General features: G+C 43.7%; 1 protein-coding gene across 8 annotated transcripts in view; it reads right to left on the bottom strand.

The window, feature by feature from the left end:
* Positions 1 to 24,925, bottom strand: part of DCAF1 (DDB1 and CUL4 associated factor 1) — a 122,110-nt gene that overhangs the window by 59,396 nt on the left and 37,789 nt on the right. For all 8 annotated transcript variants that reach the window (XM_039546150.1, XM_039546149.1, XM_039546151.1 and 5 more), the window contains 9 exons: positions 24,641 to 24,717; positions 21,305 to 21,378; positions 18,953 to 19,066; positions 10,727 to 10,864; positions 9,142 to 9,645; positions 6,204 to 6,305; positions 5,348 to 5,506; positions 1,913 to 2,092; positions 785 to 994 (listed from right to left, as the gene is read on the bottom strand). In XM_039546150.1, coding sequence (XP_039402084.1) covers positions 785 to 994; positions 1,913 to 2,092; positions 5,348 to 5,506; positions 6,204 to 6,305; positions 9,142 to 9,645; positions 10,727 to 10,864; positions 18,953 to 19,066; positions 21,305 to 21,378; positions 24,641 to 24,717 — 1,558 coding nt within the window. The remainder of the gene's footprint in view (positions 1 to 784; positions 995 to 1,912; positions 2,093 to 5,347; positions 5,507 to 6,203; positions 6,306 to 9,141; positions 9,646 to 10,726; positions 10,865 to 18,952; positions 19,067 to 21,304; positions 21,379 to 24,640; positions 24,718 to 24,925) is intronic.

The following is a 24,925-nucleotide window of genomic DNA, read 5'->3' as shown; positions in this document are numbered from 1 at the left end:
CCATAAAAATCATTTAAAAAAGAAAAAACCTGAATAGGCTTTTTTCTCAACCTTCATCACTTCATCTTTCATACATTTCAATAAACATGTTTTTACAACATAAAAGAAAAGTGACTAACATAAGATTCCTGCATTTTTAATTCCTTTGTTTTTCTGAATTAAACTTTAAGTGTAATTTTTGTCACTCCACAGAAGTGGAAGTTGTCTTTTCAGTTCGCATCTAAAAACCCAGCAAAACATCAGAACAGAAACCATAAATGTATTGAATTTGCTCCCTCAGGACGAATGGTTAATGGATTTACAATTTAAGATCATCTGGAAAAAATAGGAACTAAAGGTAACACAAAGGATTTCTTAGCTTATTTCTAAAGACTATTGTCCTCCTTGGGCACAGAGAGGATTGTTCCCTCTGTTGCCAGAGCAGAATCTCACAACGTGACCCAAATTCTCTTCAGTACCTTTAAAAACTTTCTTGATCTTGCCCTTTCAGAGGTGAAAAACATGAGAAGGAAGTAGGTATGTGATGAAAAAGTTCTGATTAGACACTCTTAGCTTAACTCTTTGATGGGAAAGAAGTGGCAGCTCCCAGTTAAATGGAAGCCAAATACCCCCTGAAACTTTGCTACAGCCATTTTTCTATTGCCATGACAGATCACTGGGGGGAAAAAAAAAAAAAAAAAAAAAACAGTCTTGTGTGTCCTGCATGGATTCCACCGACTTCAGAAGACATTATTTCATTTCCATATCTGTGACAATGTGAAAACTTCACACCCAGACTGCTCACCTTATATGGTGGTTGCGGATGGACCAGAATGCCACCTTCAGTGCGCTGGAGCGACTGCTTCACCTGTTCAAGTTTGATGGCAAGGTGAGCTTCAAAGTACCTGCGCAGGGCCATGCAGGTGTGCTTCCCAGTTTGGCGACTGGCAAAGATCTCGTCGTCACTCAGGAGGGCTCCCTGGTCTTCCAGGTTTAAGATCTCCAAGGTGCTGATCTATACAAAGCAAGTCAAGAAAGGGGAAGCATCTTTTCACTAGGCTCATTCTTCAGGAGTAAGATGCCTACAACTGCCAACTGCATATGTACGAAAACTTACCCTACAGAGCTAACCTCACTATCAGGATGGATATCAAATATCACAGCTGAAACTGTAGATTTGTGTTCTCTTTTAGCTATTAAATGGAAGCCTCTTTTTGCAGAGATATGACTGGGTGAATAGCAATATTCTCCAGGAAGAGTAGCTCCCTCTCCCCCGTTACGCATAAAACCAAAGGCAAATCCAATAGCCACACCTGGGCAGATCTGGAGAAGATGTTTCTACAGCAATCACATGAGGATTAGAATACACGTTGGTGGAATGGTATCACTCATGAGGTGAAAGGTCTGAGAACTAAGCCAAAGTTAGAATTTAATAGGCCATTGCCCAATCAAGAAGCCATTGCCCAACCAAGGAGGAGCACTAACAGGATGTTTGGGAAGTGTCACCCAGTCCTCAGCCTTGAAGACAATAATCATCAGGACCGGCTCTAGGCACCAGCAAACCAAGCATGTGCTTGGGGTGGCACAATTCCAGGGGCAGCATTCCGGGAGGTTTTTTTTTTTTTTTTTTGCGCTTCAGCTGTTGTGCTGAGGTGTTTTTTTGGGATTTTTTTCTGCCTGGGGCGGCAAATACCTAGAGCCGGCCCTGATAATCATAGGATCTTTGAGTGTGAGAAGAGAGTAAAAATGACCCCAAAATGGGGAGGCAGGCTACTCACATCCATCACACAGAATCCCCACATCCCACCTCCATCCATTCCAACGGGAGGGAGGGCTGGAGAAAATGGAGCTCTTTACAGCTATAAAGGTAAGAGCTCTAAAACTTGACACTAAAGCAATGTCTTGGAACGTAAAAGGAGACTGTAATCATTACCAAGTTCACTAGGCGACGGAGGCCATCATGCCTGTCGAAGAGCTCCAGGACAGCACGGAAGGAGAAGCAAATGGAGAAGAACATGGTAGCATGGCAGCAGCCCGAGGCGTGGGAGCATTCCATCAACCACAGGGTGTAGTTCACAACATCCGACAGCACGTTATGGGGATGCATGCACACCTACAAAGCAAAAGGTGCAATGACAACCCTCCCATCCTGGAGACAGACACACTGAGTGCGTGCTTACACTCAGACAGTCACCTCTGGCTACATAAGAAGTGAAGTAATTACTAATACAGCTGCTTTTATCCTGAGCAGCAATGAGCACAAACTCTGAATCTCAGACCGAAGGACACAACTCGAAAACATGTGCGTGGCTCAAAAGACTTTGCCCCATTTAGCCCACAGTGGCTGACTGCACCATGGTCCCACCTCTCTGGATAGGAAGTGTGATTGTTAACAAGCTGTTTTATTAACCAGTTATCTTTAGTCATATACCATACTTTTAAAAAAAAATCCAAAAGCCCATTAGCCTTGCTAAGGTCAGACAATATAACCTTGATTCAGATTATTATTTATATTTATCAAGCACAGGAGAGGCAGCTTAGACTAACAGAAATGTTCTTTGACCTGCAGAGTTTACATCTGAATATAAACTAGGAGCTTCAGAAAAGTGGGGTTTGGATCATTGGAAAAGCCTGTCGAACAGGTTCTCCTTATTAGGGCAGCAGGAGTGTACAGACACAAGAGGATCCTAAGTGCCAGTAACTAGAAGTGCTCTAGTTAGATCAAGCTAGCTAACTAGTTTTCCATCCCCTGCCCTGTGTTTTCTGGAACCACTCCCCTTTGCTTCCTGCCAGACAGCTGGCGGAACTGGCTAGCAAGTCAGATGATAGTGATGTGCTGGCTGCCAATTATACAGAGATTTTGGGTAACTGCCATTGCTTTGGGATAGTGGTGTTCACCGTGCTATACTAGCAGAAACCCTTCTTTAGCTCCAGGTTAACGGCTCATCATGCAGGATAACCACAAATCTGTACACTACCTATTTACTGGAGTTGGCGTCAAACAGAAAAGAAATAAGCAGACACTCAGGAACAGCCAGACACTAAGGAATTTAATAGGCAGAAGTGTAGTTTCTTATGTTAACTACTAGTTTAGTTGCTATTGTCCTTAGTTGAAAAAGAGAGCATAAGAAGTTACGGTGATATGGCCAGGAACCACATGTAGCCTACTGTCCCTCTGAAAGTGTGGTACACCTGTGGGGCTAAATGCAGGGTACCACCAAAACCTGTCTAAAGGGGCTCAGAGATCGTAGCCACAATCAGAGTGTTAAATGAAAGATATGATCTATGGTCAAGTCTCTTAACCATACACCCTTTAGAGACCAGCGCTCCAGTACCCCAATTTGGTACCTACCAGAACAGAGTATCATAGAAGAAACAAAAGCAAGGCTCCTTGCTCCAAGAGTTACATTGTGAACAGCTTCAGTTAGTGTGCAGTGACCTCTCCAGGCAACTCAGAACTAGTTACTGTATTCTGAGAGAGTTATATCCAGCCCGTCTCATTTTAAGAAGAAGCCAGTCATTGCACAAAACTACATTTGTAGCAGCCATTCTATAACATACTATTCAGATGACCTCCTGAGGTCCCTTCCAACCCTGATATTCTATGATATTCTATGAAAGCAATTTAAAAACAGACCAAAAATGGAGGGAAGTTGTTAGCAGATTCTCATAATTTGACAAGAGGAGACAAGGACCAACTTCCTAGTGGCAGATACAAGACAAAAATTCAGGTAGGGAAATAACTCTCCTTAGCTACTCTGTTCATAGCTTCATAGATCTGAACACCAGGAGGGACCATTATGATCACCTGGTCTGACCTCCTACATAACAAAGGTGATGCTGCTGTCCATGCTTTCATAGAATCAGAGAAATGCAGGGCTGTAAGGGACACAAGAGGCCCCAAGTCCAGTCCACTGTGCTGTGGCAGAAGCAAGAAAACCCAGATCATCCCTAACAAGTGTTTGTCCAACCTGTTCTTAAAAACCTCCGTTGATGGGGATTTCACAAACTCTCTATTCCAGAGCTTAATATCATTATAGTTACAAAGTTTTCCCTAATATCTAACCTAACTCTCCCTTGTTGTAGATTAAGTTAATTAATTCTTGTCCTACCTTCAGTGGTCATGGAGAACAGTTGATCACTGTGCTCTTTATAACAGCCTTTAATAAATTTGAAGACTTATTAGGTCTCCCCCATCCCCCAGTCTATTTTTCTCAAGATTAAACATGCCCAGTTTTTTTAAAACTTTTCCTCACAGGTCTTGGTTTCTAAACCTTTGATGATTTTTATTGCTCTCCTCTGGATTCTCTCCAATTCATCTACATCTTTCCTAAAATGCAGTGCCTGGAACTGAACAAAGTAATCCAGCTGAGGCCTCACCAGCGCCAAGCAGAGAGGGGCAATTACCTCCATTATCTCACATGCAAAACTCTTTTTAAAACACCCCAGAATTATATTAGCCTTTTTTGCAACTGTATCACATTGCTGACTTGTATTCAATTTGTTATCCACTATAACCCTCAGATACTTTTCAGCCATACTACATAGCCTACAACCATTTTGTACTCGTGTATTTGATTTTTCCTTCTTAAGCATAGTATTTGGCAGTTGTCTTTACTGAATTTCTTCTTGTTGATTTCAGACCAATTCTCCAATTTATCACATTTTGAATTTTAATCCCATCCTCCAAAGTGCTTGCAACCCCTCCCAGCGTGGTGTCATCAGCAAATTTTATAAACTTTCGCTTCACCCTGTTATCCAATCATTAATTAAAATATTGACTAGTACCAGACCCAGGACTAATCCCTGTGGGATCCCACTAGATACGCCCTCCCAGATTAACGGTGAACCACTGTTGCAGGTGCACTATACAATGAAGTGTGGGTGGCCTCATGAAGTTTCACTGCTTGTTTTGGAGCCTCCCATTGGACCGTGCAATAGAGCAGCCACCCAAGCTTGGATTTTATGTGGAAAAGCAATCCCAGTAAATCAGTAGCCACTAATTCATAGATTTGAAAGGCCAGAAGGGAGCAATATGATCATATGACCTTCTACATAACACAGATTACAAAATTAGGAAGCGGGGTTGGCGAATTTTCCTGTGATTTTATGTTCTGCTATGCCCCCAGATACACCTCCTGGAAGGAGTTACACACCCCCATGCTTAAACATACTCAAACACTCTCTCAGTGGTACTGTACATATTCTTTCACTTCACTCCTAATCTATACAGGCCATGGCCTCAAAACAGCAGCTGGCTCTTCAACTCTACCATTGAACTGTTCATTCATTGTTTGAACCAACCATGACACAGAGCTTCTTGATACCCTGTGAATCACTACAACTCTAGTAAGGGAATGTCTCTTACCCTCTCCATGGCATCCTGGTTGTAGGATAGATAATATAAGCACATGGAGACCCCTGTAGCTGCCATGGAAGGACGAGGAATCTCTAGCAGCTTCTGCACTCCTCCATGAGCAACAAACTCCGTAGCAAACTTGTTGTGGAGCAGCAACGATGCCAAATGCTAAGAAAAGAAATCAGGTTAGTGTGGGATTCCCCATACTTCTCTCAGTGCTCGGCAACACTTGAGAAAGATCCTGCCCTGCTACTTGTATAGGGAAGTAGCAGAGAAATTTGGTTCCCTAATTCCTATTCTCCCCACCATCACAGGCAGCAGAATGTAAGATTTAACTTACGTCAGCATCTTTCTATTATACAGTAACTCCTCGCTTAATGTTGTAGTTATGTTCCTGAAAAATGCAACTTTAAACAAAACGATGTTAAGCGAATATTAACACTCAAAGAACTTTATAAAGGCTGGAAAGAATCCTCATTTTACACATAGGGAATCTTAACCTAACTGCACTTCAGTTATTTGTTCAAGGTTACACAGCCAGTTAGCAGTAATGTCAGGATTAGAACCTGCAATCAACATTTATTCACTTGCTCTCCCCACTAGAAATCACTCCCCATTTATTTCATATGACAAATGGGAAGTGGTCTCTCCCACTTGTTGTTTGCTTTGTCCTTGCAGAGTGAGGAAGCATCTGATTCAAATTGATTCCATTTCCAATCCCAGGCCAGCCTGCACGACATACAGGTGACATCTACTGAAGGAGAAGAGCATTCACCTCAGAAACCTTTGAGCCTGCAGAGCAAATATCTGGTTCAACACACCACAATTCAACACACAACTTCTTTGCACTATGAGAGTAATTTACCTTTAGAGCTTCAAAGGTGAGCAGCACATCATTGGTCCGTTTCAGGTCAATGTAGAACATCATCAACTCTCTTGATCCAAGTTGCATGAAGATAGGGAGCAGCTGAGAACAGTGAGAATTGAGAGACTTGCTCAATGTTTCATAGCATTTAAAAGATCTGTTTTATTTTTTACTCTTTTCCCAAACCCCACTTTTCCCCTATTAGAGGATACCTGTTATGAGAGGTCAAAGGTACCCAGCTCCATCCATAGGAAGCAATAAAGGTTAACAGACCTCTTGTAATACATCTGCTGACTGCAGCAAGGTGCATGACAGCGGCCACATGGAAATCTCAAGCCACTCCTTCTGTAAGAATATGACATGTCCATACAAGGAACACCCTGGCGATAGGTTCCGTTTTCCATCTGTGCAAAGACAACTACCCAACAACCAAACAAAAAACAGGAGAGCAGGGCAACAAAGCCAAAACCCCTTCATATAAAATTATATGTACAAGTATTAACTCAAAATTTTATATCTTATTATTGCTGACAGACTGCATGCCATCCAGCATGCAGCAATACATGGGGATTATTATGACAGTCCCATATTTTCTTTGGTTCTCTCAGAAGCAAAGAGTGCATACGCACATATAAGGTATGCCATAAGGCAATTTTGTGTTGCTGTGTTGCATCTCAGACCAAGTTAATCAAGGGAAATTTTCTAAGCAAAGGTACAGCCTCTCGACAGACCTATTTGTGTCCAGATATACAACAAAGCGAACAGCTCCATTTTTCAGCTTTTCTGTGCAGCATGAATGGAGCTAACTTCCACAAACCAGGATTACTGAAGCAGTCACACAAGGCACTTGCTTTAACACTTCACACATACATGGCATCTTTCCTCTCAAAGCACATTACAAATGTAGGGTGTTAATCTTAATTTTACAGATATCTTGAAACATATACAATTTCCCTACAATATTTGCCCCGTCTCACACAACAAATCACTAAGGGCAGGTCCAGACTCACCACGCGGGTCGACGCGGTGAGTTCGACTTCTCCGAGTTCGAACTATCGCGTCTAATCAAGACGCAATAGTTCGAACTCCCTGCGCGCTCCGGTCGACTCCGGAACTCCACCACCGCGAATGGCGGTGGCGGAGTCGACCTTGGAGCCGCGGAGTTCGACCCCGCCGCGTCTGGACGGGTAAGTAAGTCGAACTAGGGTACTTCGAGTTCAGCTACGCTATTCGCGTAGCTGAACTTGCGTACCCTAGCTCGACCCCCACCCTTAGTGTAGGCCAGGCCTAAGAGTTAAGAAAAAGAAATAGAATCCAGGAGTCTGATTCCCAGTGACCTACTCTATAACTGTTACCCAGGACTTCCACTTAGTTTCACCTTAACCATTTAGGTCTCACATTTTAAATGAACAATTAGTCTGAAGATTATAGATTCCTAAAGTGTAAATTGTGACCTATGCCACATTCAGGACACATCCTGAAATGGAACTATGGCACTCAGATCTTTCCCCCTAATACCATACATAGGGTTGGCAGAATTTGATTATTTTTTTGTTTTAATTTTGATAATTATTTTTATTTTTAAGGGTTTTTTTTTCTATTTTTAACTATTTTTATTTTTACAGTTGTGGGGCATATAGGGTTGCAGTTCATGTTAGCAGCGCTGACAGTGGGACTGCAGGGGCTAACTGTGCAACCGAGGGGCCCAAGACACCAGGGCTCAAGGTGTGGCTGCAGTCATCCAGGCCTGATGGAGCAGGGACCCCCAGGTAGGACTGAGCAGGACAATGAGCCTCCAGCTGGGGGAGGCCATCCTACTGCTGAACAGTTCCTGCCCAGGGGCAGCTCCCACACTCTTCGCTGGTGAGTGAGCAAGTGGGGCCGTGTCAGCAGAGCTCAAGAGGGATCCCTTGATGGCCACAGGATTGGTGACACTGGATCCCTGCAGGTGTGGTGAAGGCTGGGGTTCTAACGGGATACAGCAAAGACTCCTAGCCAGGGCCATGAGGATGACAATGAGTCCCCAGCGGCAGGGGTGGACACCACCCTGCTGAATGGCACATGCCCAGGAATAAAGCCATTCAGAAGTGGAGTCGCATCCTCCATGGCCAGGGACAATGACTCCTCCTCGCAGTACTGGCCAGGTGTCTCTCTTCTACCAGGCCAGGACTGCAATTTTCCCCACACCTTGCGCCTGCAGGGACCGGATGTCACTGGCTCCACTCACTCACACACCAGCCAGAAGCATGGAGGTTGTCCCAGGCTGGAACTGCTGGGGGCTCATCCACTTCCTTGCAGTCCTGGCCAGGGGTCTCCACTCCTCTGAACCAGGAGACCACGGCCTCCCTTGCACTTTATGCCTGCAGGGATCAGATGTCACTGGTCCCGCAATCCATGCAGGTTGCCCTCTGCAGCTCCACTGTCACAGGAGTGAGGGACCACTGAGCTGCAAAGGATACCCTGCATGGCCACAGGGCCAGTGACACCCAGTCTCTATGGGTGTGGCAAAGGCTGCGGTTCTGGCAGGGCAAAACAGAGATCCCCTTCACTCCCAACTCACGAGTGAGAGAGTGGGACTGTGACAGCAGGACTGCAGTGGGCTCCCTCCATGCCACAGGAGCCATTCAGCAGTGGGGTGATCGCCCTTGTGGCCAAGGGCTCATCTTGCAGTCCTCGCCAGGGATCTCTACTCTGTCCTACCCCTCCCTGTATCTTGTGACTCCCGAAATCAGGTGTCACCGGTGCTGAGGCAGCACAGGAAATCCTCTGCCTGGTGTCACCAATTGATTTGTTTTAGTCTATTTCAGTGTGTCAACAGAAATCAACTTTCACTGACAATTATTGATTAAAAGTAAATCTTGCCAAGAGTAAAACATACAAAAGTCTCATCAAAATAATTAAAACTCAGTCCGCTTCATCCCCTCCCCTATATGCTTACCTCTTGGTATTCTCCTAAGGGGGTCAGGTACTGCAAAATTAGTCTCTGTTCTATGGCAGGAGTCAAAGGGTAAAGGGTATAGTTGGTGCCAATTACCCATGGGGACATTTCTGACCAGCTGCTGTTGGATAACTCAACAAACATCCGCTCTGGCTCTGAAGAAGAGAAGCCCAGTTTTTGTTTGGCCTTCCGGAAGCTGTCTCTTTCATGCTGTTTCCCTGATTTGCTTTTCCTTAGTCCCACGTCCTCAAGCTTTGTGGCAGAGTTCACTCGACTGCTGGTCTTGTGGCTTGAATCAAGATGAAAGGAGATGTCCATATCCCCAGCAACTTCCTCCTGCTCCCCATCTACTGCCATCTCCCCATAGTCCATATCCACAGCCTCTTCATCCAGAGGCAACAGAGGTTCCGAAGGCAGCTTCCGAGGACTGGGACGCTTGTTTTCCTGTTTCATGGTCATTTCATTACCCTGTAGCTCCCGTAGCCGTCGAAGAACCAAAGCTACCTGTCATGCAAACAAACAAGTAAAAATGTATCCACTGACTTCATGTAGTAACCAAATAGACCATCTAGCCTACTCCAAAGATTGGCCATTACCAGATTTGTAAGTCTTCTCACGCTTACCCTAGATCCAGGTCTTTAGCATAAGGTATCATGCATGCTGTGGTCTGCATTTGGGCCAGAAATAATCTGCCTCAAATATTTAAACCTAAAGAATTCTAATCAAGCAAAAGGGAAGGTACTTTAAGCCATAATTGCTTCCTGTATGAATAAGGCCAACAATACCCAACATCCTTATGACTGATGAAGAGATGGCCTGGGAGTTGTAATCAACAACAGAAATGCTATAGCCAGAATACATATGCTAGAAGATCCTTTGTGTCCCCTGCATGTTTCCTCTACTCCCTTAGTCTGTGGCAAGTGCACACTACCTCTGCAGCAGTAATTATATCAAACTTGACTGAAGTTTCTACAAAACTCTCAAGCCCCAATTTCACCTCAGTTGTGCAAGAATGAACTTAATCCTGCTCATACACTGATGTATCGTATTCACTTGAGAGCTAATTTCACCTGTCCCATATGGATCTAAATTTATGCCATTTATGTGTTGACAACTTACATAAGGCATCACAAAACTAAAGTGATAACAGGCTTCACATAAAAAAAAAAAGTTATTTCACGTTAAGTTGTTTCTTTGTTGTTCAGCCTTTCATTTTATAGCATGTGTCCAATATGTGAGCTTTGACATGTGATAGCTACGGACTTTGAGTGGAATATTCAAATGCACTTAACAACTCCCATTGACAGTCAACGGTACTTGTGTTCTTAGCTCCCATAAGCACTTTTGAAAATGCCACCCACAGAACACAAGAAATTGGGTCACAAAACATACCATCAAAAAAATATGCCTTCGGGGAGAAGGTGAATGAACCAAAAGGCATTTACTCCTTCAGTTTTACTATTCGAGCCACTAAAGCGTGCATAAAATACTATTTCATAAATGTCAGCAGTCCCAGGCAAATAAAAAAGGTTTTATAATTTCATGCCCCTCTCACGAAAAGGAAAGCATCTCATGTGGACATTACCAGTTGAGAGTTCTCATCTCTGTAGTTGGCAGCAATATCTTGGTTTTCCATAGCACCTCCTAGCAACCCAGTTGCATAAGTCCTCAATGGCTGATCCGCCTCTCGGGCCCACTTAAATAGATTTTCAACTATGCCTTCCTAAAGTAAAACAAAAAAGCCATTCAGACACTAAATTTTCCCGTCCTCCCTCCCACCATCAACTGTGTGGAGGCACGGTTCTCCTTACTTCCCATTATTCATGTTACACACCAACAATTTACATTACATGGTTTGGGTCAGGATTTCTATGCATGCAGAATTCACTTACATGTTCATTTGGCTTATTGCCCAGAAAGTACCAGCACTCAGGAGGTTAACATTGACTATTTGGCCTAATTCTCTTCTCAGTTACACCAGCGTAAACCTGAAGTAATTCCACTGATCTCAGAGGAGTTGCTTTGGATTTACACTAGTATAATGAAGCAGGATCTGGCCAAAAGTGCTTTGCTTCAACAAGATATTTTATTATTCTTTATGGCCAGATTGTGAACCCCCTTACTCATACAAGTAATCCCTTTGGAGCCAACAGAACTATTAATGAAAGTAATTGCTCACCAATGAAAATAAGGGATTCCTTAATCTGGCCCTAAATCCAGAATGTTTTGGTGCAACAGACACCAGTGGAAGCGTACTGATCATTTCACTAAAAGAGAAGCTATTTTTTGTAGTAAGAATGCCACCCAACTTCTGTTTGAACAAAATATCTGACAGATAAGAGCTAATCCAGACAGAATTCAAAAGTGAAAAGTAACAGTGCCAAATCCTGCTTTTCTCTTGAAACAGTATCACTGACCCCAAAGCATAACACAAAGTTTCATTAGCAGCTACTACTATGGGGCTCTGATACATAATTGGAATCCCTACCCTAGCCATTACAATACTAATAATAGAGTAATAATAACTGGGCATCTAGAAGGTCATGTATTGCTGCAAAGAAATCAGAACCCTGAATTTACCTCTCAAGATCTGAGTAGAACAGATGTTTAAAATGTGGTCTAGTTTTTATTTTAGTGAATTACTTTATATACACATCATGTCAATTTTAGTTCTTTCATATTTTCTTCTTCAAGAATGTTTTAAGAGCATTTAAATTAATCTTTAAAATCCATGAAATGTGAAATACTTTTACCACTAGAGGGCCATATTATTCCCAGGAACAAACAAAACTATTAAATAATGGCAAAAGTAACCACCACACAAAGAATGAAATACAGTGTAGTTTACAAAAAAATCTGTATGACTGAAAAAATGTTATAAAAAATTAAATTTACTGAAGGGTTTCATATCTTTGAAAAAAATTCAGATAAAATATAGAACCCTACTTATGGAGAAATTATGGTATTAAAACAAGCCTTGTATTGACCAAAAGCACAAAGTTCTAACATTTGCTATTGTCAGGACACATACCAAAAATTTTCCGTTAAGTTCAATCATACAGAGGGAAAAATGTAGTGATTTTCCTTTCCAGGTTGTCCTGGAGTCACTACTGAGAATTAATTTAATAGTAAATAATATCACACTTGGTACTTATGTAGCTTTTTATAAATATTAACTAGTTAACCCTCACCACCTCTGGAGGTTGGTATTGTCTTAGGGCAGCTGTGCTGCTGCAGCACATCTGGCGAAGACACTCTATGCTGATGGGAGAGAGCTTTTTCGCTGGCATAATAAAACCACCTCCACGAACAGCAGAAGCTATGCCGCCGGGAGCAGCTCCTCCCGCAGACATAACACTGTGCATACGAGCACTTGTCGTTGCTTAGGGTGGTGGTTTATTCACACCCCTGAGGGACATACATTATGCTGAAATAGGCTGTCACATAGACATAGTGTCCGTTTTACAGAATGGGCAGATAAGTGCAACTGACTTGCTGTCTCCCAACCCTTTGTTTTTCACAGATTAACAGATTTGAAGGCCAGAATGGGACCAATGTGATCATCTAATCCAGGAGTGGCCAAACTGGGGCTTGCAAACCACATGCGGTTCTTTAACAGTTAAAGTGCAGATCGCTGAGCCCTCCACCCACCCCACATTCTCCACTTACCAGACTGAGAGGGGAAGAGGGGGGTTTGGGCTTCTGCTCTGCAGCAGGATAGTGGGACTAGGGGCTTTTGCCCAGCAGGGAAGGGGGTCTAGAGGCTTCAGTCCCGAGGGAAGTGCTTGCTGGGGCTTGGGGCTTCAGCCCCGCTCTTGCGGTGCACCCAGTTCTCGAACTTCTGAAGATTATTGTATGTGGCTCAGAGGATCAGTAAGTTTGGCCACCTCTGATCTAGTCTGACCTCCTTTACAACACAGCCCACAGAAATTCCACAAAATAATTCCGAGAACAGATCTTTTAGTAACATCTTCATTTTAAAATGGTAAGTGATGGAGAAAATCCACCACAGCCTTTGGTAAATTGTTCCAATGGTTAATTATTCTCACTGGTATAAATTTACACCTCTACCTCAATATAACGCTGTCCTTGGGAGCCAAAAAATCTTACCGCATTATAGGTGAAACCGTGTTATATTGAACTTGCTTTGATCCACCAGAGTGCACAGCCCCGCCCCTCGGGAGAATTGCTTTACCGTATTATATCCAAATTCATGTTATATTGGGTGGCATTATATCGAGGTAGCGGTGTATACTATATCCAGCCTGAATTTGTCCAGCTTCAACTTCTAGCCATTGGATCACGTTATACCTTTCTCTGGTAGACTGAAGAGCCCATTATTAAATATTTTTTCGTCATGCAGATACTTGCAAACTGTAATCAAGTCACCGCTTAGCTTTCTCTTTGTTAAACTAAACAGACTGAGCTCTGAGTCTATCACTATAAGGCATGTTTCTAATCATTTTTGCGGCTCTTCTCTGAACCCTCTATAATTTAGCTACATCCTCCTTGAATTGTGGGCACAGAACTGGACACAGGGTTCCAGCAGTGGTCACACCAGTGCCAAACGGAAAGGTCAAATAATCTCTCTACTTCTACTTAAGAGTCCACTGATTTCAGAGTAGCAGCCATGTTAGTCTGTATCCGCAAAAAGAACAGGAGTACTGTTGGCACCTTAGGGCTGGTCCACACTAAGAAGCGGGTTCGAACTAGGGTACGCAAATTCAGCTACGTGAATAGCGTAGCTGAATTCGAAGTACCCTAGTTCGAACTACTCACCGTCAGGCGCGCGGAATCGAAGTCCGCGGCCCCAAGGCCGACTCCGCCACCGCCTTTTGCAGTGGTGGAGTACCGAGTCGACCGCGGCGCTTCCGGAGTTCGAACTATCGCGTCCAGATAAGATGCGATAGTTCGAACTCCGAGAAGTCGAACTCACCGCGTCGACCTGGCTCGTAAGTGTAGACTAGCCCCTAGAGACTAACAAATTTATTTGAGCATAAGCTTTCGTGCATAGAATGGAACATATAGTGAGGAGATATATATACATAGAGAACATGAAAAGGTGGGAATTCCCATACCAACTCTAAGAGGCTAATTAATTAAGATGAACTGTTGTCAGCAGGCGAAAAAAAAACTTTTGTAGCGATAATCAAGATGGCCCATTTAAGACAGTTTGACAAGAAGCTGTGAGGATACTTAACATGGGGGAAACAGATTCAATGTGTGCAATGGCTCAGCCATTCCCAGTCTCTATTTAAGCCTCCTCAGCAATGTGACACAGCATTAAAATGGTGTGGTGGAGGCAGCAAAATTTCCATTTTAAAAGAGGTGAAAAAGACCTAAAAAAAATTGTCTTCTGGATTAGAGTAACATTTTTATATGTTGATTGTAGTTTATACACTGCTGTAAGGGCAAAACTTTCCCCTGCAGAAGCAAATTCAGAGAGTAAATCATTTTCAGAACATACTCTCAAGGTAGGTCTACACTACAGCTGCTACAGCGCCATAGCATAGACACTTCCTACATGGACAGAAGGTTTTGTTTTGGTTTTTTTCTGTCATGGAGTTAATCCATCTCTCCAAGAGCCAGAAGACTTCTTCTGTCAACCTAGCCATGTCTACCCCGGGGGGTTGGGAGGTAGGGCAACCTAACTACAGAGGCTAAGGACACTAAATTTTTCACAGCCCTAAGAAAGGTAGCTAGGGTGACATAATTTTTAAGTGTAGACAAGGCCTCAATAAGCTGTATAGGGCAGGATTCAAACTCTCAGTACATAGGTGCCACTCAGGTTCAATGGCCAAAGCATGGCCCCTTGAGAAAACCACTAAGGCCAGGTCTACACTACAGACATATATCAATCTAACTATGTTGCTCAATGGTGTGAAAAATCCACACCATTAAGAGACAGTTATACCAACCTAACCCTCTGTGCAGACAGAGCTATGGCAACGGGAGAACTTCTCCCATCAACACAGCTACCGCCTCTCAGGGAGGTGGTTTGGCTACACCAACTCAGGAAGCTCTCTCATTGGCACAGGAGCGTCTTCATTTAAGCACTACAGAGGCAAAGCTGCATCACTGCAGCTGCTCCAATGCAGTGTTTTAAGTGTAGACCTGCCCTTAGACCTGGTCGACACTATAAAATTTACTGGCATAGGCCAGGTCTACACTAAAAAAATTTAAGTACACCCACCTTCATCACTCAGGTATATGAAAATCCACACTCACAAGCAATGTAATTAAAGCTGACCTAATCCCCGATGTAGACAGTGCTAGGTCTATGGAAGAATTCTTCCACTTACCTAGCTTCTGCCTCTCAGGGAGGTGGATTGACTACGACAACAGACAACCTCCTCCTGTCACTGTAATGAGTGGCTACACTGAAGTGCTTCAGCGGCGCAGATACAGCACTGCAGCTATGCTGCTGTAGCTGTTTAACTGTAAACATAGACATACACCGCTACCTCAATATAACACCACCCGATATAACACGAATTCGGATATAACATGGTAAAGCAGTGCTCTGGGAGGGGGGGGCCTGCGCACTCCGGTGGATCAACGCAAGTTCAATATAACACGGTTTCACCTATAATGTGCTAAGATTTTTTGGCTCTCAAGGACAGCATTATATCGAGGTAGAGGTGTAGTTGTGTCAGCTGAGGAGGAGGGGGAAATCACACCCCTAACTCACATAGCTATCCCAGCAAAGCCCTAGTAAAATTGCAATTATAACAACAACAGAGTCCTTATTCCTTTCAGACAACTGGTATAAACTTAACTTTTTCACTGGCATATAAACTCTCTCTCCAGTGACAGCGGGGTGAGGGGGTTCTGGCATAGCTCTACTGGTACATCTATACTGACAGATCCTTTTAAGAGTAGACAAGGCTTTACTCCAACGTCAAGCTGCCTACAACATTCTTGCTTGCAACAGATCCTCAGTCTTGCAGCATGTGCGCGCAGAACTTTCTCTGGCTTATCAAATTGGCCCAAGTTCCAAAAAGGGCAGTGGATGCCAGACACTAGTTGAGTTCAAGACTAAATGAGTAATATCGGTTTGAGGAGGATTAGTCATAGTTTTAGCCCCAAGCGTGTGCAAAAAATATATTACAAGACCCATAAAATATTGGTGTCACTCAAATTTTTTTAAGGGGGCTGTGTGTCAGGAGCCAGTTGCTTAAACAATCTCAAATATAGATAACAAGGGGTATGATGCTGTGTAGAAGAAAGATGACCATTTTACTCCTGAGAGCATTCTGCACCAAAAAATTAAAAATTCTGCGCATAATATTTTAAAATTCTGCAAGTTTTATTTGTCAATAAATAAATGCAGAGGCTCCAGCATGGCAGTGCATGAAGGTTGGAGATCACCCTGCAGCCTCCCCACCCCGCATCCCAGGGACACGGACTCAGTGGTAAGGCTGCACTTGTCTCTGACACAGCACAAGGCCTGGTCTGCCCCAAAAACACTCTGGGGCCCTGACCCTCTGCACCAGGTGTGAGGCAGGCAGGCAGGATGGATTCAAGTGTGGGCTGGCGTGGGGTGAGAGGATTTTGTGTGGGACAATCTGGGTGCAGGCAGCTCAGTGGGGGGGTCTAGGTGCGGCTCCTTGGGGGGTGGGGGGAGGGCAGTTCCAGATGCAGGGGCAATGGGACTCTGCAAGGGCTTCCAGGTGGAAGTGCTGGGGCTCAGCGGAGGGGTCTGGAGGTCTCAGCAGGGGGATCTGGCTGCTGGGGAAGTGGGGTTTGGTGGGGGCTGGGTGCAGCTAATTGGGGGTCAGTGGTGTGGGGGTCTAGATGTGGGAGCTCAGGGTGGTGCAGGGGGTTTGTCAGAGTGGGGGTTTGAGTGCAGGAAGCTCAGTGGGGGGTGGTCTGGGTGCAGGGGTGGTGTTCTGGAGGCAGGAGGTCTGGGTGCAGGGAGCTCCAGATGCAGGGGTTGAGGTTCAATGGGGTGGGGTTCAGGTATGGAGGGCTAAGGGGGTTCTGGGTGTATTGGGTGAGGCTTGGCGGGGGTAGGTATGGGAGGTCCAGATGCACGGGGGTTGGGCGGATGGGGGAGCAGCTCCCTGTACAGTGCCCCTGACTCCCGTAGCTGAGAAGCGATGAGGGCAGGAAGCAGGGGAGGATGCTGAGCTTCCTGCAGCTGGGGGAGGTTTCTGGAGGTGGGTCTGACACAGCCCCAGTCTCTCCTTGCAGGGGAAGAGGAAGTCCCATCCTCTCCTGCCTTCAGCCCAGCCAGGATTAACAGCTGATCCGGGCTCAGGGTAGGAGCCACTGGCTTGGGTGTCCCCAGCCCTACGGTGATTTACCTCTCCGCCGGCTGCTCTGGGTGCCTGAAACAATGTACCTGCGCAGCTAGGGAATGGTGTGTGACTGCTCTTGCAGCTTCCCTTTGCTTCCCTGTCAGAAAGTAATTTTTCTGTGGGGAAGAAATCTGCGGGGGCCATGAATTCTGTGCACGTGTAGTGGTGCAGAATTCTCCCAGAAGTACCATTTGTATCATTGTTGCTACCACTGTTACACAATTGCAACAAATCTTGTACAAAGTATGTCATATAAAATGTCAATGGAAAAATTACAATTGCTAAGTATGATTATCTTGCCTATATCCATGTATCATTTTTGTATCTGAAGTTATGAATATTGGCTATGTACTTGTATCTTAATCATGTGTTGTATTCCTGTGTGACACCCCCCAGAGAGAATTTATATTAGGGCTAGACAGTTATGTGTTGATGGCCTATCAAGGACACTCCACTCTCTGAATGGGCCATTGAAGAAACTCATCCATTCCAGATAGCTCTTCCAGAGGATGCCTCAGATGCAAATGGCCACCCCCTGTGATTCAGCAAAACATGTAAGGGTACGTAATATGCTCATGTGACCCTGGACTTCATCTTGGGCCAGTAACTTTCCACATTCAGGGGCGGTGGGATTTGTTTGGGACAGTAAATTTAAGTAAATAAAAGACCCTTGAGACACCTAATTTGCCTCTTTCCTGCTCTAATTCTCTGGACTGTGGATTTACAACTAAAAGAAGCATCTTGAACTATAGATTGAAGACCCTCCAACCTTTTGGAAGATACCAGAGAGACTTCACAAGCCTGCATCTATTCCATCACTGCTACAAACCTGACATAAAGACTTTGCAATCATTTGTGTGTATATGACGTATTTTATAACTCTCTTCTTTTATTATTAAAACTTTAGTTAGTTTACTAAGGACTGGCTGCCAGAAGAATATTTGTGTAAGATCTGAGATACATATTGATCTGGGGTAAGTGTCTGATCCTTTGGGATCAGTAAGAACCTCACATATGGTGAAATGTGTTTTCAATAACCTCTCACTATATCAGACTTGGTTGTCTGGATGGGAGCCAGGAGCTAGAATGACTAAAGGAGACTGTGTCTGACTTCTTATCAACCAGTGTGGTGACAGGTGCTGCCTTCCTCCTTGCTTCAGGGGTGCTCAATTCCTGCTCTGGCCGAGGCCCTGCCCCCATTCCACCCCTTCCCTCAAGCTCCCACCCTTGCCCCACCTCGCCCCACCCCCGCTCTGCCCTAGGCCCTGCCCCCACTCCACTTCTTCCCCCAAGCTCCCAAGCCCACACCACCTCTTCCCTCACTGCCTCTTCCCTCCCAGTTCCAACCCTCCCCTGAGCGCACCCTGTCCCCAGTCCTCCCACTCCCCACAGCGCCTCCTGCACGCCGTGGAACAACTGATATGTGGCAGGTGCTGGGAGGGAGAGGGAGGAGCTGATCAGCAGAGCTGCTGGTGGACTGAATCGGCGCTTATCAGTATACATGGTACCTTTTCCTGAAAGACAACGGCAGTTTCCAGTCCTGGCATGATGTCCAGAAGGAGTCGGCAGGCAGCAGTATTTAATGGAGGTTCCCTGCTTGTCATCACATAAGCATTCACCAGCTGGGGGAAGAATATCAGGAATAGGAGTGGCCTGAAATTCAACTCTGACTCAAAACAGTGCAACACAGTGAAATCATTAGTGACTCCCCTAGCTTCACAAAACACGGGAGCAAAGGGAAAGATACCAGTAGTATTGTCAGTGTGTAAACCCTTGACCTACACTTTAGGGCTTGTCTACATATACAACACTGATGAAGATGCTCTATGCCGATGGGAGAAGCTCTCCTGCCGACATAAGCGCTGGTGTGGACAGTGCTCATGTCGGTGTTACTTATGTCGCTCAGGAGAGTGGTTTATTCATACATCTGAGCAACGTAAGTTATGCCAACAATCTATAGTACAGACATAGCTTCAGAGAGAGCATAGCCAACTGCCTGGTGACTTTTCCTCTCCAGAAAAGAAGTGGAAGGACAGCACAACTTATTTTTCTCAGCCAAATGAAGTTCTCTCTTCTATACTGCCCACCCTGGACTGATCTGTAAGGCTACAATGCCTACACGAAACCAGCTAATCGATGATGGCTTAAGGCAGAGGAGAACCAGCATTTACTTCATTTAGAAAATTCAATGCACAGGATTTTTTCTTAGTTGCTTGTGTCCCTTTTCACTGAGTCTTTATAGTCTGACAAGTGATATGCAAGCAATTTGGGGAAGGGTCCATGTATTAATGTGAGTTTTTAGAGGGCTTAGAACAATAGCGTCAATATTAATTCAGGCCTCTGGGTGCTACTGAAATTTAAATATTAAATAAAAGATGTTGTAAGTACAAAGCATTAGCAGTGCAGGAAAAGAACCAGTAACTCTTAGTCCTCTGCTCAGTCCCCTAGAACTCATTTTCTTCTCCAGCTCACGCAACCAGTCCAGCATGTAAAAGCATCCACAGGCATAGCCTGTAATCATTAAAAACCATATAATGCAATAATTCCAAACTAGTATTAGAGACTGTTTTAACAGTTTACCTGACGAATCTTGACCAGGCCTGACTCCATTTTTCTTATTTATATTACAGTAAGTCCTCCCGGTTAACGTTATGTTACTGATCAATTAGAGAACATGCTCATTTAAAGTTGCACAATGATCCCTTATAATGTTTGGCAGCCACCTGCTTTGTCCACTGCTTGCAGAAAGAGCAGCCCATTAGAGCTAGCTGGTGGGGGCTTGGAACCAGGGAGGACCGGCAGCCCCCCTATCAGCTCCCCGCTCCCCTAAGTTCCCTGTGTGGCAACTGCCCAGCAGGCTATCAGTTGCCAGGCAGCTCAGCTGTCCCTCCCCACACTGCCATGTGCTGCTCCTGCCCTCTGCCTTGGAGCTACCACCAGGAGCCTTCTGCTTGCTGTGCGGGGGGAGGGGGGCGGCGGAAGAGGGGTGCTAATGTCAGGGTGTCCCTCCCTCCGGCTCCTGTACCCCCATCTCCTGTACCTTATCTCCAAGGGGGGGAACACTACAGGGCTCAGGACTGAGGGAGCTTGCTGGCAGCAGCTGCTGTCTCAACTTGCTAATCTACCTAAAAAGGCAATGTACTTAGAGTGGGATCAGCGTACTTAAAGGGGCAATGCGTGTCTCTCTCTCTCTCACACATACAGGGTGTGTGTGTCTGTCACTCTGTCTCCCCTCCCTCCATGTGTGTTGCCTTGTAGAGTGTGAGGCTATATTAACAACAATGCATTACCCTTGAGGGCTCAGCCGAGTGCTAGTTCACCATTTAGCAGTAAGGCATTCCCCGGGAAATATCCCACCCTCTGACTTCACCACCTCAACCAAGCTTCACAGTCATCATTGCTATATACAGTATTAAACTGCTTAAAACTTTTGTCTGGTGAAAAAAGGGTCTCTGGAACCTAACGTCCCCCTCCACCCATTTACATTAATTCTTATGGGGAAATTGGATTCGCTTAACATCGTTTCGCTTAAAGAAACATTTTTCAGGAACATAACTACAACGTTAAGCGAGGAGTTACTGTACATCAGTGTATGCATGATGATTTACATTTAGAAAACTTCCTTCCCTCAACTTTAATAGAGGGAGGCAAATCATATTTAACCCTGTTTTAAAACCAGAATTTGGAAGAAATATTCCTAACAGTAGAAAAACTCCAACATGGACTGGACTAAAAACAAAAAACACAAGCACTGAGGCTAACCAGCCCAGGGCAGATAAAGAAAAACCATTACAGGTAACAGGGAAGCGTCATCACTTGCCAATTATAATTCTTAGGATAAATGCAAATGGCAAACCTACCGCATTCATGAAGTCGTCATTCTTAAAAAGTATTCTCAGCAGATGGCCCAGCATACACTCTGGATCTGCTCGACCTGGCAAGGCACAAAGAAGGGGCTGAGCTAGTCATTCAAACCTCCTTAGCTAAACAAAATATTAAAATAAAAAATGAATGGAAGAGCAAAGAAAGGAGACAGTCGCTTGGTAAACTTGACAGCTCTAAATGGCTTGTCGTTTAATGAGCTCTAGGCTTCATGGCCAACACTGAAGTATAAAACTAGGTCATGCCACAGAAAAACTGGCTGTGGGATACCTCAATTAGCAGGATCAATCTTACACAAAAGACGACTTATATAAGAAATCATGTGAATTAAGACATTCAGTAGTTGAGATCAGGGTGGATAAAAATCAATGATTTAAAAAAAATCGGATTTTATTTAAATCAGATTTTTTGATAAAATGCTTTTAAAGGAAAAAACCTATCTAAAGATAGTTTTAGATAAGATGCCTTATAGCTCAAAGATATCTCATCATGGAATAGGGATTATAAATTCTAATTCTATAGTATGAGACAATATATTCATGTAATGTTTAAGAAAAATTTTGTAAGTGAGTTCCAATAGTTCATGGATTAAGGACCCAATTTTATGGGGTTCCACAGGCTTCTGTATAGATTATTTGGGTTAATCTTTCTATCTACCTTAGTGCTCAGTCTAGAAGATACCATCAGAGATGCTTAGTTTTGCAGTTCTCAAACTGTGGATTTGTGTCTCCAGAGGTAACATGCATGTTAACAGCAAAAATGTTTTAAATAAATAAATAAATTATAGAGGTGAGAAATAATAGACCTCAACTCTATTCCCTCTGCAAATTTGTGTATATAGATCAATCCCTTACCTATCTCTAAAAGTGCAAAGTTTCAAAAAGTTCAATGAATAGAAGATTGTTGGGGGCGGAATAGATCTGGACAAGGAGAAGGTGTATGGAGATAAATGTGAAAAGTGAGGGACATAAGCTTGTTTTGTTAAAATATTGTATGTTTGCTATTGAAGAAAAAAATCCAAAATACTTAACGTTGTTGTTTTAGTTAAATAAGACAATTTAAATCTCTGTCTGGTGATGGTCTCCTCCTAATACAGCATGGCAAGAAAATCCTCCAAATATTAATGATTAACCTGTTGAATTGGAGATAGTTCACCTCCCAATGACTTCATAAATATCTGCTTCAATTACCCCTGGCAAATGAAATAATAAATCATTCATTTTCTGATATAGCTGTAAAACTAATCTGAAAAGTTTTCAAAATAAATTACTGTTTAAAAATGTATAGTGTGCCCCTTCTAAAAATGAAACCTACATCTATCTCTGAGTTGTGAAGAATATGTATTAAGGTTATAACAACCAACAAGAATGCACTTTTATGTAGAAAACCATGATTTAAATCAAATCCACCCTGGTTGAGGTAGCATTTTTCCTTCCACACCCATACTGCCCAAGGGCTCCACCTCCCTAAAACAGTGCCTCCAGCCAAAGTGTAAAGAATTTTCACTCAATGCCATTAGGAGTCACTATCATTTTTGTAGCCCTGGAATACTGAAGGACCAATTTATTCTCTGTGGCTGCAATGCTGTTCTATGTCCAGCCACTAGAGGGTGCATGAGATTCAGATTGCAATCTCTAATCTCTTCCAAATTGGATATCTGGAGACCCAGGCCATGTCTACATTTAAAATTTAGGTCAACAGAGGTAACAGATCTGGATAAAGAGTTAAGCAGTGAGATGGAAAAATCTGCAGATGATACAAAACTACTCAAGATAGTTAAGTCCAAAGCAAACTGTGAAGAGTTACAAAGCGATCTCACAAAACTGGGTGACTGTGGGCAACAAAATGGCAGATGAAAGTCAATGTTGATAAATGCAAAGTAATGCACATTGGAAAACATAATTCCAACTGTACATACCAAATGATGCGATCTAAATTAGCTGTTACCACTCAAGAAAGAAATCTTGGAGTCATTGTGGATAGCTCTCAGAAAACATCCACTAAACGTGCAGCAGCAGACAAAAAAGCTAACAGAATGCTGGGAATCATTAGGAAAGGGATAGATAATAAGACAGAAAATATCATATTGCCTCTATATAAATCCATGGTATATCCCCCATCTTGAAAATTGCGTGCAGGTCTGGTTGCCCCATCTCAAAAAGATATATTGGAATTAGAAAAGGTACAGAAAAGGGCAACAAAAATTATTAGTGGTATGGAACAGCTTCCATATGAGGACAGATTAATTAAACTGGAATTTTTCAACTTGGAAAAGAGATGACTAAGGAGGAATATGATAGAGGTCTATAAAATCATGACTGGTGTGGTAAACATAAATAAGGAAGCATTAGTTGCTCCTTCTCATACACAAGAACTAGGTGTCACCAAATCAAATTAATAGGCAGCAGGTTTAAAACAAACAAAAGGAAGTATATCTTCGAACAACGCATAGTCAACCTGAGGAACTCTTTGCCAGAGGATGTTGTGAAGGCCAAGGCTATAACAGGGTTCAAAAAAGAACTAGATAAATTCATGAAGGATAGGTCCATCAATGGCTATTAGCCAGGACAGGCAGGGATGCAAAACCATGCTCTGATGTGTCCCTAGCCTCTGTTTGCCAGAAGCTGGTAATGGGTGACAGGGGATGGATTACTTGATGATTACTTGTTCTGTTAAATCCCTCTGAAGCATGTGGCGTTGGCCACTGTTGGAAGACAGGAAGCTGGGCTATATGGACCATTGGTCTGACCCAGTACGGCTGTTCTTTGTTCTTATGTTCTCATGAGCTCTGGTGCTCAGGGGTGTGAAAAATAGAGACCACTGTGCACCATGGCTATGTCAACCTAACCCTCAGTGTAGACACAGCTAGGTCAATGGAAGAATGCTTCCATCGACCTAGTTACCATCGCTCAGGGAGGTGGTGAACTTACAGCAATGGAAAAACCCCTTACATTGCTGTAGGCTGTGTCTACACTATGGGGTTATGCCAACATAGCTACAGCAGTGTAACTATGCTGCTATCATGCTTATAGTATAGACAGGGCACAAGAAAAGTATCTCCAAATTAGTCCCCACATCATCAGCCAGAAAAGCCATTCAAAATTGTGCCTGGAGCCTAGACCTCTTACAGTCAGAAATGCCAGATGATAAAACTATAAAACAAGGTTAGTAAGCTGAGTAGTGATGCCAGGACTTAACCAGCAGCAAGGACCTTCAGGCTAGTTTTTTGGGTATATTTTAAACATACGAATGACTAATTTTCTCCTGAAACAGAGTGGGGTCACACAAAAGGCATTGTGTTTACCAGGCCTTACCAGGGTGTCTGTCATCAAATGGGTCCGGATCCCCCTTGCGGTATTCTTCAGTCTCCTTCTCAATTAACTCAGACATTCTAGGGAGGGAGTAAAAATCAAATAAACATGCCACATGCATTTTCTTTCCCCAATGGACAGCTCCTAAACAGTCTATTTGCCAAAATACTATAAACAACCTATCAATTCACATTCAAACTGTACTCTGTGAACCACCAGAAGATTCCAGGCATCCACTGGATACATATAAGAGCGAGAGAGAGAGGATGCCAGCCCCTCCCAAAACAC

Source organism: Mauremys reevesii, linkage group 7 (genome assembly GCF_016161935.1).
Source record: "Mauremys reevesii isolate NIE-2019 linkage group 7, ASM1616193v1, whole genome shotgun sequence".
In the NCBI taxonomy this organism is placed as follows: Eukaryota; Metazoa; Chordata; order Testudines; family Geoemydidae; genus Mauremys; species Mauremys reevesii.
Note: the sequence above shows the minus strand (reverse complement) of the source record. Positions and strands in the feature narration are given on the sequence as shown.